The sequence below is a fragment of the Etheostoma cragini genome, chromosome 6 (assembly GCF_013103735.1).
Source record: "Etheostoma cragini isolate CJK2018 chromosome 6, CSU_Ecrag_1.0, whole genome shotgun sequence".
Classification (NCBI taxonomy): Eukaryota; Metazoa; Chordata; class Actinopteri; order Perciformes; family Percidae; genus Etheostoma; species Etheostoma cragini.
Window position 1 is genome coordinate 1,726,478 of NC_048412.1, and position 13,394 is coordinate 1,739,871.

At 39.2% G+C, this 13,394-nt stretch overlaps 1 protein-coding gene across 1 annotated transcript in view; it reads right to left on the minus strand.

Annotated features, from left to right (window-relative positions):
• taf2 (TAF2 RNA polymerase II, TATA box binding protein (TBP)-associated factor) overlaps positions 1–12,879 on the minus strand; it is a 25,703-nt gene extending 12,824 nt beyond the window's left edge. Inside the window, exons 1-14 of the mRNA XM_034873468.1 lie at positions 12,502–12,879; positions 12,261–12,315; positions 10,776–10,936; positions 9,872–9,990; positions 9,422–9,563; positions 8,771–9,002; positions 6,564–6,748; positions 5,798–5,911; positions 3,004–3,103; positions 1,932–2,017; positions 1,488–1,623; positions 1,197–1,351; positions 619–733; positions 178–299 (exon numbers count right to left, since the gene is read on the minus strand). Coding sequence (XP_034729359.1) covers positions 178–299; positions 619–733; positions 1,197–1,351; positions 1,488–1,623; positions 1,932–2,017; positions 3,004–3,103; positions 5,798–5,911; positions 6,564–6,748; positions 8,771–9,002; positions 9,422–9,563; positions 9,872–9,990; positions 10,776–10,936; positions 12,261–12,315; positions 12,502–12,551 — 1,772 coding nt within the window. The 5' untranslated portion in view covers positions 12,552–12,879. The remainder of the gene's footprint in view (positions 1–177; positions 300–618; positions 734–1,196; positions 1,352–1,487; positions 1,624–1,931; positions 2,018–3,003; positions 3,104–5,797; positions 5,912–6,563; positions 6,749–8,770; positions 9,003–9,421; positions 9,564–9,871; positions 9,991–10,775; positions 10,937–12,260; positions 12,316–12,501) is intronic.
• Between the last annotated feature and the right edge of the window lie 515 nt (positions 12,880–13,394).

Sequence of the window (13,394 nt, forward strand, 5' to 3'; positions counted from 1 at the left end):
TTTTTAGGAGGAGACAGCTGTTGGCGATTGGAGCAGAGAAGAAATGAACAGTAAAATCGTGCTGTGAAATGTATTTATAGTATATCAATATATAGTTTGTATGTGCAAACTCCCCCCCCCACACACACACTTAACATATTAGGTATGCAAAATACAATATTGACAGATGTGTTGTGCTGTGGTAGGTACCGTCTGCTCTTGGAATGACAGGGAATGTCATGTTTGAGGCTGTTCTCCTCAATCTGCAGTGTGTGGTTGAAGGATCCGTCCAGCTCTTGCACTGTCACTTTGATTGGACCCTGAAGGTACATTTACACATCAGGATATTACACCCAAAGTAATAAGAAATAATGTGAAGGTAAGGATTACATGTAAGATTAGAGAGAAGAATTTCATTTTTTCTTTGTTACTCTGCACTGTAAAAAACATTAAAAAAAAAAATACTCCATTCATTGACTAATAGCGTCAGCATTCTTGGGCATGCAGACCAGGTTTGTGTCCAGCAGTACATCTTCTAATATGAACCTTCTGCTATATAAAATTAAAAAAAGAAAAGAAAACATCCAACTTCTACAGTTGTACTTTAGCTGCACAAGACACAGACAACACATTGCTCACCACATATTTCTGAGTTCCAGATGATGTGTAGTCCTGACGGATCTCCAGCTCGAGGACGTTCCTCTTCCTGTTAAAGGCAAAACTGCCAAAGAATTTCACAACGGAACTTTGGTCTCTGGGTACAAAAGGTTAAAGTTAACCGAGATAGCGAAGACAAGGTGTCGATACAGGTACCACTATCAACACCGTGACTTTGACAACAGCTCCTAAATGATGCTCTTTTCGAATACCAATTTTATAAATCAAAAATAAATTACAACTTTACGGCAAAAAATTTCGTATTTACTTTTCAGCATCTACTACATGACTTCATCCCTGTGTAAGGTAGAATTTTTCCTGCATGTCTTTATGACGTGTAACGTTAGCCAATCACAGACATTATTAGATCATGATGTGTGCTGATTGGCTCACTAACCCCGAAGAGACCCTCGATGATATAAAAGGCCGGTCGGTGACCCTATCAGATTCAGTACTCAGCCCTACTAAGCATTTAACCTCTATCGCTCCCAACTGTGTAAAGTCATTAATAATCACTACCTTTGTTTGCAATCAGAGATCCATTATAGATAAAAGGATACACCCATTGTTTGATGAGGGGGCCTATGTCTTTGCCCGAGACGTTTGAGATAGATTTGAGAAAGGCGTGAGTAGACAGAAGCATCTGGCTCCACATGTGACTCTGGTACTTCTGGGATGAGGCTGTGCTAGCCAGGCTCAGAAGCTTGTTGAAAACCTATAGGACGGCAGCAGAAAAAAGAGAATTCAAATCAAGACCAAAGCAGTTTTTTGTTTGTTATGTAAGTTCACAAACTCTGACATTGACATTGAAGCACAGAGGCAGAAGATCAAATATGCTGCTTGTGTCTAACCTGCAACATGAACTCCATGCTGATCCTGTTTTCTATCAGCCTCATCACCAGATGGGCCTTACACTGGAACATCTTGAAGTACTCCCAGGACAAGGTGTGGGGGTGCTTGATGGAGAAGTGAAGGTGGGGAGTTGGACTAAAGGGAAAAATGTCTTGTCAGTGTGTCATGTAAATATCTAATTACATACTGTATGATCCAGAAAGGGACCCATCACCAGGGACCAAAATTAGCACCATCTACTAGCAAAATGCTGGTAAAATATGCAAGTTTTCTTCACCAGCCAAAAACGGTGGTAATATGTTGAGTGGCAGGTACAATTTGAACATTCACTGGCCTTTGGCTGGTGGACAAAAGAGTTAATTTTGGACCCTGCCTGTCACTTATACTTCAAATGTTCAAACTAAAGAACAGATGGATATTTGAATTGAAATTGAATGTGTTACTTGTCCTTCTCTTTGCCTCCGATGAAGGTTGGGTGCAACAGAACCCCTCCCATCTTTAGTTCATATTCCACAATCTTGTCCAACTCCTGGGAAACAACCAGATAACATGTATTAACGAACACCTCGGGAGAGAATTCAGTCATTTCATTTCTGTTTTATATATACATTATATAATACTTTTTTTTGCATCTCATGCCCGTTATTTGTGGGGCAGCAAATTATTATTATTTTCACTATCAATTTATCCACAGACTACTTTTTGATTCATTGTTTAGTCTATGAAATGAAGGGCTGCAACCAGCAACCTTTGATTCAGCTGTTGATTATGTTCTCAAGTTATCACTTTGTCTATAAAATGTAGGAAAAAAGAGAAAGATTTCTGCTATAAGATGATCTCTTCAAATTGTTGGTTTTATTTGACCAACAGTCCAAAAACACAAATACTTATGTTACAATCAGACAGGACAAAGGAAAGTAGCGAATCCTCACATAAGTAGCTTTAACCAGGGAATGCTAGAAAAAACCCAAAAATAATTTATTGATTATCAAAAAGAGAATAATTGTTGAACGACTAATGGATTGTCTTGTCATTACAGCTCTAACAAAATGCCAATAAATGACCATGAAATAACAAATAACTATCACAACTCCCTAGCACCCAAAGTGGTGTCCTGAAGAGGCCCAACAATATATGGCAGAGAGAAGCAGCAAATCTTCTCATTTGAGAAGCTGGAATCACAGATCTTTTGGCATTTTTTGGACTTGTTGAAGGAATTTTGCAATTACAATTTGGTTTAGCTAAATTTCTGTATTCCCTGTGTAACAAAACATGCCATTCATTTGATTTGAAAACAAATTGCTCAGCCTTAGTGCTACATCCCACAGCTGAGGTAGTGTATTTACTGAGCAAGGCAACTGTTTAAACCAACATAAAAGGAACTACACTGACATGATGAGATGCATCAGGATGGACTAGTCCCGCTTTGGCAGACCATCCACATGCAGCGGAGCGGAGGAAGGTCCAGCTCCACTCACCAATCTCCTGGAAAAAACATGAACCAAAAAGTGTTACCTCTTTGATCCAGTGCCGGTACTCATTGACTCCAAAGGTCTTCTTTAGGTAGAGGCCGTAGATGTAGCCTGAGATTCCCTTTAGCACCCACTCATCAGCCCTTCAGAAGGAACAACATAACATGTCAAAATACAAGTTGATTAAAATTGTAGGGGTGAGTTTAGTTCCTTTCATGTTTTTTTGGTGAATGTACAACATTTTCAAGAATTATTCAGAATTAATGGTAGCAAATGAAGTGCAGTTCAACTCCATGAGTTTGAAGTGAATTAACATTAATTAACAGACTTAAAAGGGCTTCTTATGATTTTGGCTACCAAGAAGTATGAAGCTACAATAACTATGCATATGGAATATGAACACCTTAAATCTGAACTGAGACCATGTTGCCCACAGTTTGGAGCTCTTAAAAAGTTGATACCCTTTTTAATTATTTAACACCATACTTGTGGTGTTGTTGTGTTTGTGTTACTGTGAACATTAACCTTTGAAGATTCATTGGAAAAAACAAACACAACTCAAACAAACTCAAATAACTGAATTTATTAGGTCGTAAAAAGGGACAAAATACAAAATTCTAAATCGGTGAGGCCACCGCTTGTGGCTGAACTGAATCCAGTCTAGTTTAGGTAGTACAGATGATTTAATCTTTGCATCTGCTATAATCAGCATAATAGAGTGTATGGAAGATTTAATCCACTCTTTGCCCTAAAACAGTCTATGGATCATATTATGATGGATAATTAAGAACTGTGGATAGCTGTAGTTCTGAATTTCCTTCCTTCATACCCTTTCTTTAATGATGTAAGAAACCCAAACTCAGGTTTGGAAAGTGGGAAAATGGCCTAAAACACATCATATTGGACAACAGAACCTTCAGATACTACTGGTCAAGTCCATCTTCGTCAGCAGACATTCATCAAGAAGAAAACCTGGTTCTTCTTCTACTAGACACACAACACAGAGATAAACCAGTAGCCCAAGGTCTTGTTTTCTAAAGTTTATAATTACCTTTACGATTTGTCAATACAGTTTTGATAGATTTGGAGAAAAGAGCAGTTTTGTCTTTATATTGTGCCTTCTCTTTTATGTAAGACAGGCTCCTGAGCCTGGCCTGTTTTCAATTATAGGTCCCAGTTAACCCCCACTCCGATTAATTGCTAGCAGGCAGCGCCGCACTTTCATAAAATCAAAGAGATCTGACATTCCCATTCTTACACGACAGCAGCCAGCTCAACAACAACAGCAAACCGAGGCCCCACATCTGATGTGTGTTTAAAGGTCAGCGAGGGAGGGGAGGAAACAGGAAAGGAGGAAACAGGAGAGGAGAGGAGGAAACAGAGGTTTGCTTTTCAAAGTCCCTTAATTGGACCATTTTTAAAGAAGAATCACAATCACACAGTCTAGTTTTCTTCAGTTACAAAACACTGCAAAAATCCAATGTATGTTGTCCCCTTAAGATCTGGAATTATTATTTCATACATAGGGCTGGGTAGCAAATTCAATATTTTTTAGGCACTAACCAAAATGCCTCCTTTGTATGGAAGTATGGATTAATGCCTTGTCATTCAATATCCAATTTCTATACCTAAGGAGTCAATCTCATAAGCGTCACTGAGCCAATCAGCTTCTACCAAGATCTAATAATGTCTGGGATTGGCTGTCTAACGTTACACATCGTAAAAAAAACGCAGGAAAAACTCTATGTTACACAGAAACGGGGCCCACATAGTCAGAGCTGAAAAATACATAACTACATTTGTGACGTAATGGGTAATGTTGTAATGTTCTTTTTGTTTTATAAAATTTGGTATCATAAAATTGGCCTTTGGTCAAATCTGAATATAGTGTATAAGATCCCATTGATTACCTTCACCGGAGCAGCACCTGACCCCCCCATATTTTTCTATCACATATCTCTCTATGAAGCAACTGCTTGTTTTTAAAAGTGCTATATGAAAAAAGTGTCACTTATAAAAAGTACAAACTAGTTGAGAAAAGATAGAAAAGATTTAATACAAATCTGTAAAAAACATAAGAATGTGATTTCTTAAGGGAAAATTAACCATCAACTCTCCATCCTCCCCACACCATGCCTAACACCCCCACCCCACCCCCCGCACCAGCAAGGAAATGAGCGGAGATGAGGGGACATCGGAGGAATTTGAGAGTTAGATGAGGTAAGAGACGCCCAGGCATTTCTCTCCACCTTACTATAACACTAAAGAGTGTCAAACTCTGTTAACAAGTGACCCCCCCCCCCCGAATCATTCCGTCAGTCTCTCACCGCACATGGCCAAGTGGTAACCCAGCGATCCATCCTATCAACGATTACAGCCACTCAGGCCAGTGCTGGCCCGACTTCTGACTCCTAGTACGGACAACACAGCTCAGTTCTGTTGTAAATCTCTAATCACCAGGCTTCCACATCTGCTCTGAGGGCTACATTTCACCGCATTTCTCAAAAAGACCAGATTGTAATTGAGAGAAATGCTGAGCTCTATTGAAAGTGGTTTGTACATTATGAGAGTTAGCTTCCAAACAATAATGACAATACTTTTCCAAAACGCATTAACTGCTTGCCACCACTGCAATGTTTACTGCTGAATAGGGGTTTATATTTTGTTTAACTATTATTATATTAAAGTTTGTTTCCTTGTGGATGCAAAAAAATGCACACACAGTGCATAGACACTCTCTTAAATGACTCTGAGATTGGTCAATAAGAAATGAGCCTTCAATAGTCATGTCTGCCTGTGTGGCTCAGACTTAACAGCCTCACTGTTTCAAATCTCACCATGACATCCTGGAGATGAAACAGCCAAAGAACTGCTGAGCCAAGGCCTGGGCCAGGCAGCGCCGTGTCAGCGGGGTCTGGTCGATGATCGTAGCGCTGTGGAGCAGGTTGGTACTGAAACACAAAGCCAACAAGTCAAGGTGAGAACAATTAATACAGCAAATACATATTTTATTACAACAACCTGCCTCAACGACGTATAAGTGTAAATACTGACAGTCTACAGCTGGGGTTGTATTTAGGAAGTCTTTATCAACAATGCTTCCTTTGCAGGATTGCTGTGGTGCCACCAGGAATTTGGTTGCAACTGCTCCTCAGATCTCTGCAGGGTAAATCCAGACAGCTAGCAAGACTATCTGTCCAATCTGAGGACTCCGATTCTGACTGGCTAGTAATCCTTGAGATGCCTCAGTCTATAGCTAAAACAGAGAGCTCAACACACAGGGTGAAAAGATGAGCTTCAGCAATGTGCAATACAACAAAATAGGGTGTTTTTTGAAAATTAAACCACAAATAACTTATTCTGGTATTACTTCTAAATACAATTATGAGACTGAAAATGAGCATAATACAAGCACTTTAAAGAAATGCCAATAAACCAGAGCCTGTTTTCCTCCAATCACAGAATGCTGTGTAGACTAGACAGACCTTCCTCCGCAGCGTTGTGGAGGAAGGTCTGGCAATGCGAGACTAGTAAGTATGGGACACAGATCAGGCATCACCGGAAAAGACATAGAATCATGCACACACTCCACTTCACGCTTACCTGAAAATACTCATTGAAGCATAGGAAGACAGCTGTACGTAGGCCTCGTCCACAAACACAGTCTTGAAGCAGGAATAAGGGTAGCGGCATGTCAGAATCTCCTCGTAGAACTCAAAAATCTCATGTAGGTAGGACATGGAGTGTTTGAGCAGGGGCAGCAGCTGTGGCAGGCAGAAATGAGTCACCTGAGGGGGGGACAGAACAATGGTGTATAGCTATTTATTCAGCAGATTTCAAAATGTCAGAAAAAAAAAGGGGAGAAAAAGACTGATACAAAACTGTTCAAAGTAATCTCTTTGGTGAGACTGCAATAGTATTGTAATACAATCGTATTCTGTCCGACGGAGTAATTTTTTGACATTGGGAAGGTCACATTATAACCTGGGGGGGGGTTAATGTGTCTGAAATCGTTTTACTTTACGTACGTTTACTGGGAAGAAGTAGGGCTAGATCCAAACATCCAACTATACAGATATTCCTTTGTTGGGTAAATATTTGGATTTGCAATTTTGGGATTTTAATACTTGTTATGTTTTTCCTTCAAACTTTAATAAATTTAGGACATATTCAACTTTTGGAGAAAGGCAAAGGGATTAAACCGTATTTTTTTGCCCAATTAATGGTTAGTTTTAACTCTTGGTTAGTGGGTTGTTTTTTATATTTCACAGGGAGGGACAAATCTACCGCTTCCAAATTATGGGGGGGGACAAATCCCCTGCGTCCCCCCTGAAATCTAAGCCTATGACTCTGTCTAAATAGCAGGAAAGCCCCCTTTGTGTTTCTTTACTGGATTTACTACCATGAACTGTCCATATACTACACTGCTTCACTGAAGTCATCTTCAGTGCTGCTCCCGTGTATTTAGGGACATCTAGTGGTCATTAGTGGAAAACACAAGGACGGACAAAATATTACAACATCACATCAGGCCTGTAGTTAAAAATGATTTGGTTGATGTCATCAGTTTTTTTTCTTGAGATAAAGTTAGATAAACAGACAGATGGCTGCAGATTATGACGTTGTTTAGCAATTATCCTATTAATATGTTAGAATAGTGGAGATTTTTTTTCTTACTTTGTATGTATATATTTGTTTTTCTGTATTTATTGTTTATTTCATATCAACGTTTCTGTATGTACCATTCACCAAGGCACATTCAACATGAGTGTACTAATTGTGGTAATAAAACCCGTTCTGATCCAGATCTATTTGCTCTTACTATTTCTATTCCTGTGTCCCTTCGTTCGTCATCTCTTTTTACACACTTAATGTATCAAAAATAGTTTTTTTTAGTATTTTTATATTAAATATACCTTTTAGGGTAAACTACTTTTTCAATGACTCATTTTTAACACAGGTGCGGTGACATAGGTTTAAACAATCAAATGTGATTTGGGGTGACCAGCTATTTTGAGAGGTGTGTGTTTAAATATTAATCCATTTCTAAATAGTGTGGGTGAGATCTGATTTGTTCACTCCTCCCTTATGCTGCTCTTCCTGACCAGATGATGCAAGTGTTTCAAATCTCTCTCGTAACTAAACCTCATCCACATTAGATGTGCATGATTCAGAAAATGGTATTGATTTTTAGGCTCAAGATTCGATTCAAAATCAATTTGATAAAAAAAAAAAAGATTCTCAATTTAAACATTGATTAACAGTAAATGTAGTTACTTTTCCCATGTGATAGCATACATGCCATTACAAAACGAGAAAAAAAATTCATACACTGTATATGAATCCATTTTTTGAATTCTATAAATCAATTTTTAAATCTCTAGAGCTTTAATTGCGAATGTGAATTAAGTCTTTTGCACACCCCTAGTCCACGTATTTGTTTCAACCAGGACAGGACTACAGGAATTTAGCCGGCTGATTAACACTGCCACGTCAGATATGTTGATCAATGTGCATTGTCCTTCTTAATAAAGGACATTTACTTAAATTAGAAATGCATCAAACAACAGAAGATAAAGCTGAATGCTCTGACTGCTGTTCCACTGGGACTTTAAACACATGAGCCAGAACGTGTAAGGTATTCTACTGTTTAAGTAAAAGCAGCTGTTTCGTATTCACAACATTATACCTCTTGCTAGTCTAAAACATAATCAATATAGACATCAAAATCTGTTCCTTTTCAACATCCCAAACTACAGAACTACAGAAACATCATCATTTAAATCCACCACTAGTCACTGCAATCCCACCTCATGCATGTAGGGGTCTACAAGGATTTCAAAGGGCCCCACAGCCAGGGAGATGTTTGGGGCTGCGGTGGGGATGGGGAGGACATAGTGGTAAGTCTTCTTTCTCATGTCATGGGTGTAGATTGTCTCCACCAGATCGCCACAGGACACGGCCACCATGGAAGCATCCACGGTGAACTCCAGCTTCCAGGTGCACAGCTCCGAGTAGGAGTCGACGCAGGGGAACCAGAACCTGAGGAAGAAGACGATATGATGAGCTTTGAGCACATCCACATACATGAAAACACTTCGGTTAGCACGAGAGCAATGAACTTAAGAAATGTAACACTTTAAAGATTGATATTTTGTGCATTTACACCCACACACACACACACACACACACACTCACTTTGGCAGGAGTGTGCCAAAATCAAAAATAAAATGTCGAGTATGAACATTGTCGTTACTACCACATTGCATTCTGGGATATTTATGCCAGCGTAGTGTCCAGTATTGCATACTGTAATAAATTACCGGAAATAGTATGCAATTCACATACTACAGGTTTCATACTAAGGTTTCGGACATACTAAAAAATCTCACATACTGTTTTAGCTACTAAATAAAAAGCATGTTAGTTTAGGATTTTGGACGCAGCCATTGTTTCTAGACCTGGTGGAGTTCTGGTATCCAAAGGAGAACACATGAGCTCCCCGCTCCGCCATGCTGCCTTCCACGTCAGGAACAACGAAGTGGAGACCTCCCTTTGGCTGGTCCAGGGAAAACTCTATGTACACCTTCAAAACTTTTAAATCTGGAGACACAAAACACAGAAACATGACCTTATAGTTGCATTTCTATTAATAATCCCACATTGAAAAATGTTTCACTTGTTCCAGATGAAGGTGGTAATCCGCTTCATGAGCCCATTTCAATTTAAACTATCAGGTAAGGATTATTATGGAATTGCATCTTTTCTTGTTTTTACACCTATATGGTGAAGATGATGAAATTTAAAAAGTCATTAGTTAATGTGGCATTAACACACCTTGGATTCCTCCTAATCGAAAACAACTCAGCATGCCTTTTTAATCTTAAGTATCCTTCACGCCACTGTTTTACCATCTCCTTGTTTCCAGAGTTCAGGCGGAACTTTGATGACCAGCTCCCCATGTCCTGCGTCAGGGTCCACAGCACTCACTGCTGCGGTGTACGCGCTGGAGAAATAATTGAGGTTCCTCCTACATGGACACACAATGAAACATTTACACTAAAAGGTCATAGTGGCACCATACAGTTTCTCTACTTGTAGACCAAGCCGTGGTCAAATGTTTGCCAGTAATGCAAATGTAAATAAAAAATACTTTTCTATTCAATAAAAAAAATAGAAATGAGTTTGTCACCCCATCTATTCTTAAATTCAATTGAGAAACCTTTTACAGATTAAAATCTTGATTTCCATGTTGGTTTTTCAGTTAAATAATTAATAAAAAAATCATGATTATGTAAAAAAAAAAAAAAAGAAATGATGCAAAAATCCTGTAAATCTAAATCGATGGCTTACAAATGTATAGTGACTCACAGAATATTGTGCATATCATTATATCCCCCAAATCTTCTTGATCTTTAAAGTCACAATTATTTCCGAACCCGTTTGGAGACTTGGATGGTAAATATCCAGATGAGCAGAAACTAAATTTTATATTGCTAGTTATGAAGCATAAACCTTGTTATTCTGGTTTGGTGCCTTGAAGCTGATGAGGCAGAAATGTAAAGACACTTATCGTGGTGCTTTGAATCTGAAAAAAACTCACGTCATGTCATTCTGACATTTACTTTAAGCTGACGTTCTTCAGCCTTCCACCCAACCATACAACTAGCTACTGCAACTAAGTTGGTGTTGATTTGACAGATTTAATGCAAAACAGTAGGATTTAATTTGTAGAACAACAACTGGAAGCCTATGGCAAAATTCTAAGCTATGTAAATTTCATAACTTGTTATTATTATTTCACTGAATACTCACTGCTTGGACTCATGGTGGCACACCTCCAGTGTCGGGTCATTGTAAATGAATGGGGCTTCCAGTTCATTGACTCGGACCCTGTAGATGCGGCACTGTTTACTGTTAAGCTTGATCCTGTTCAGGTTGACCACTGTGGGGAAAATGGTCAGCTCGACATAGCCCTAAGGGATGCAACAGGTAGGAAGAAGTTGGTCAAAGGGACTACAACTGGCATCAGTAGCTAAAGTGATTTTCACTGTCTGGATTAGATGAACTGCATAAAAGGGTTTGTTCACCAAGAAATGTTCCAAACACTTGTATCTGTGCTGGACTTTCCATGTCCCTGTTCTTACATTTCACATCATTCTGTTGTGTTGTAGCACAGTTATTACAACCAGAGCCTGTGGCAAAAATGACATTTAGTGGATGTAAACGTTCACTTTTTCCCCATTGGATTAGTCCGATTTGCAGCTGTTGGCTGCAAGGCTCTCGCTCTAAATTTTGCACTCAAAACAAAGTTGTTGCCAATAGTCACTTAGGGGTTTTTCACACTTTTGTGTTTCAGACCCTCCAAAAGAACTCTGACCTATTAGTCTGTATTTTTTCGCACATACAGTATGTGAACACTCTAAAGGGACTCAGACCCTTCTGGAACAAACCATTCTCAGACCGTCAGGAGGTGGTCTGAGTACGGTTTGCTTCAAGTCTGTGTTGCGGTTCTATTCACCTGTACATTGTTAACACAACACACTTCAGGTTTGTATTGCGTTTTGCCCTGATGTCGCATTCAAATGCCTCTTTCAAGTAAACTGTGAACGCAGAAAGAGCTGCGTCCCTTTTCTGTGGGTCCACTTTTTGGTCTGAGTTTGGTCTGTTAAAAAAGTAAAGCCAAAACCGGGGAGTAGGGCAATATGTCCATATTACATCGATCTATGAGGCTAGATATACAGCAGTCTTACATTTTGAATATCATAATATGACGCAGACAAGTGTTGTCTTTACCTGGTTTTAAAGGCTGCGTTACATTAAAGTGAGGACATTTTCTGAACTTAGCAGACTGTTCTAGCTGTTCTATTATTTACCTTTAGCCACTTAGTTATTATATTCCCATTTCTGATGATTATTTGTAATAGTATTGTGATATTTGATTTTCTCTATACTGCCCAGGTCTACATGGGAGAAGAGGGTGCAGTTGAAAAACACCAACATCTTTCTTTGAGTCTGACACATAAGCCTTCATAATATCAAGAAAATACAAGTTATGAATCTTTAGAGTAACAATGTAACAAACCTGAGTTATCAGAGTACTATGTGAATACTATGTAAATAAGTGTAATGTATAAATAGGTGTAGGTGGCCAAAAAACGGTTGAACTCTTGTCAAGCAGTCAATTATCATATAAGAATGGGTTCGGCACTGGATATGATGCACTTTGGTTTACTATTAGCCACAGCAGAATGACATGTATATTATATTTGGTACTGTAACGTTATATATTGTACTCACAATGACGGACTTCCTCTGGAAGTTGATGTTGTTGATACACACCACCTGGTGGGTCGTAAAGAGCAGTGACAGGAGAACAATGTGAATATGTGATGAACTTAACGCTCCGTCTCATCCTATAGGAAGAGCACTCTATGAACATGTTACTAATGTTAAGCTAACGTCATCTTTTCCCTATTATCGACAACCAACACATTCATTTTACGCTAACAAGTACCCAATTATAAAAAAAAATACTTATAATTTAAATGGGCGCGGGCTCTCAAATCCTTTATCTTTTTTCCTGTTCATCTTCGAGTCTTGCAGTTGTGTCTTGACAGAAGTTCCAACATGCCCGGGATGTTGCCTTGTTCCCCGCAGCCGTGTGGGGCTGACTCTCCTACCGGTTCGGATCCCCGCAGACTGCTCTACGGAGTTTTTAATAAAGCCGTAGTGGACTTATCCATAAATATAAGTCGGCCATGGCCAGCAGTATGGGGAGAGAATAGCTCCGTATAAAAATTGCTGCGGTCGCCGGGGACCAAAACATTCAAATTTGTCCTCACTATCTGGCTGCTGAGAGCACTATGCTTGCGGCTCGAGTGTGTGCAGCCATTTTGTTAGACACCTTTGACCTCCCGCGTAAAAAAAACAAAAACAAAAGAAAACATGTATTTTTTTTACATCCAGACAACCACCAACATGCACAGCACATAAATTACAACCGACAAGAAATTGTTTCAAAAACAAATGTGACTATATCTAATATTTATATTTAAAAAGAACAAAAGTGCATTGCTGCGTCATAGCGGGGCGTACACTGCCCGCCTTCAGAGCAGTGCACAAGAACCGCGAGAGCTCGAAAAAGGAAACGACAGCTAACGCTGATTCAGGTGTTGCACCCGGCTTGTACCCATAGACTGTATATACAGTAGCCTATATTGATTATTAGTTAATATTAACGGTCTATGCCTTTACCCCAGGGTATACTTCAGCTGTTTCCAGGGGGTAGGCCTTCTTTGGGGGGTAGATTGTGGAGCAGCTCGATTAATTAAACAAAATAGAAAATGTGATTAGATTTAAAAAAGATATCAGCAGTTACAGGTGGTTAGCTGAAAGTATTGATTTAACAGTTAAAATTGTTGGCTAAGCAAT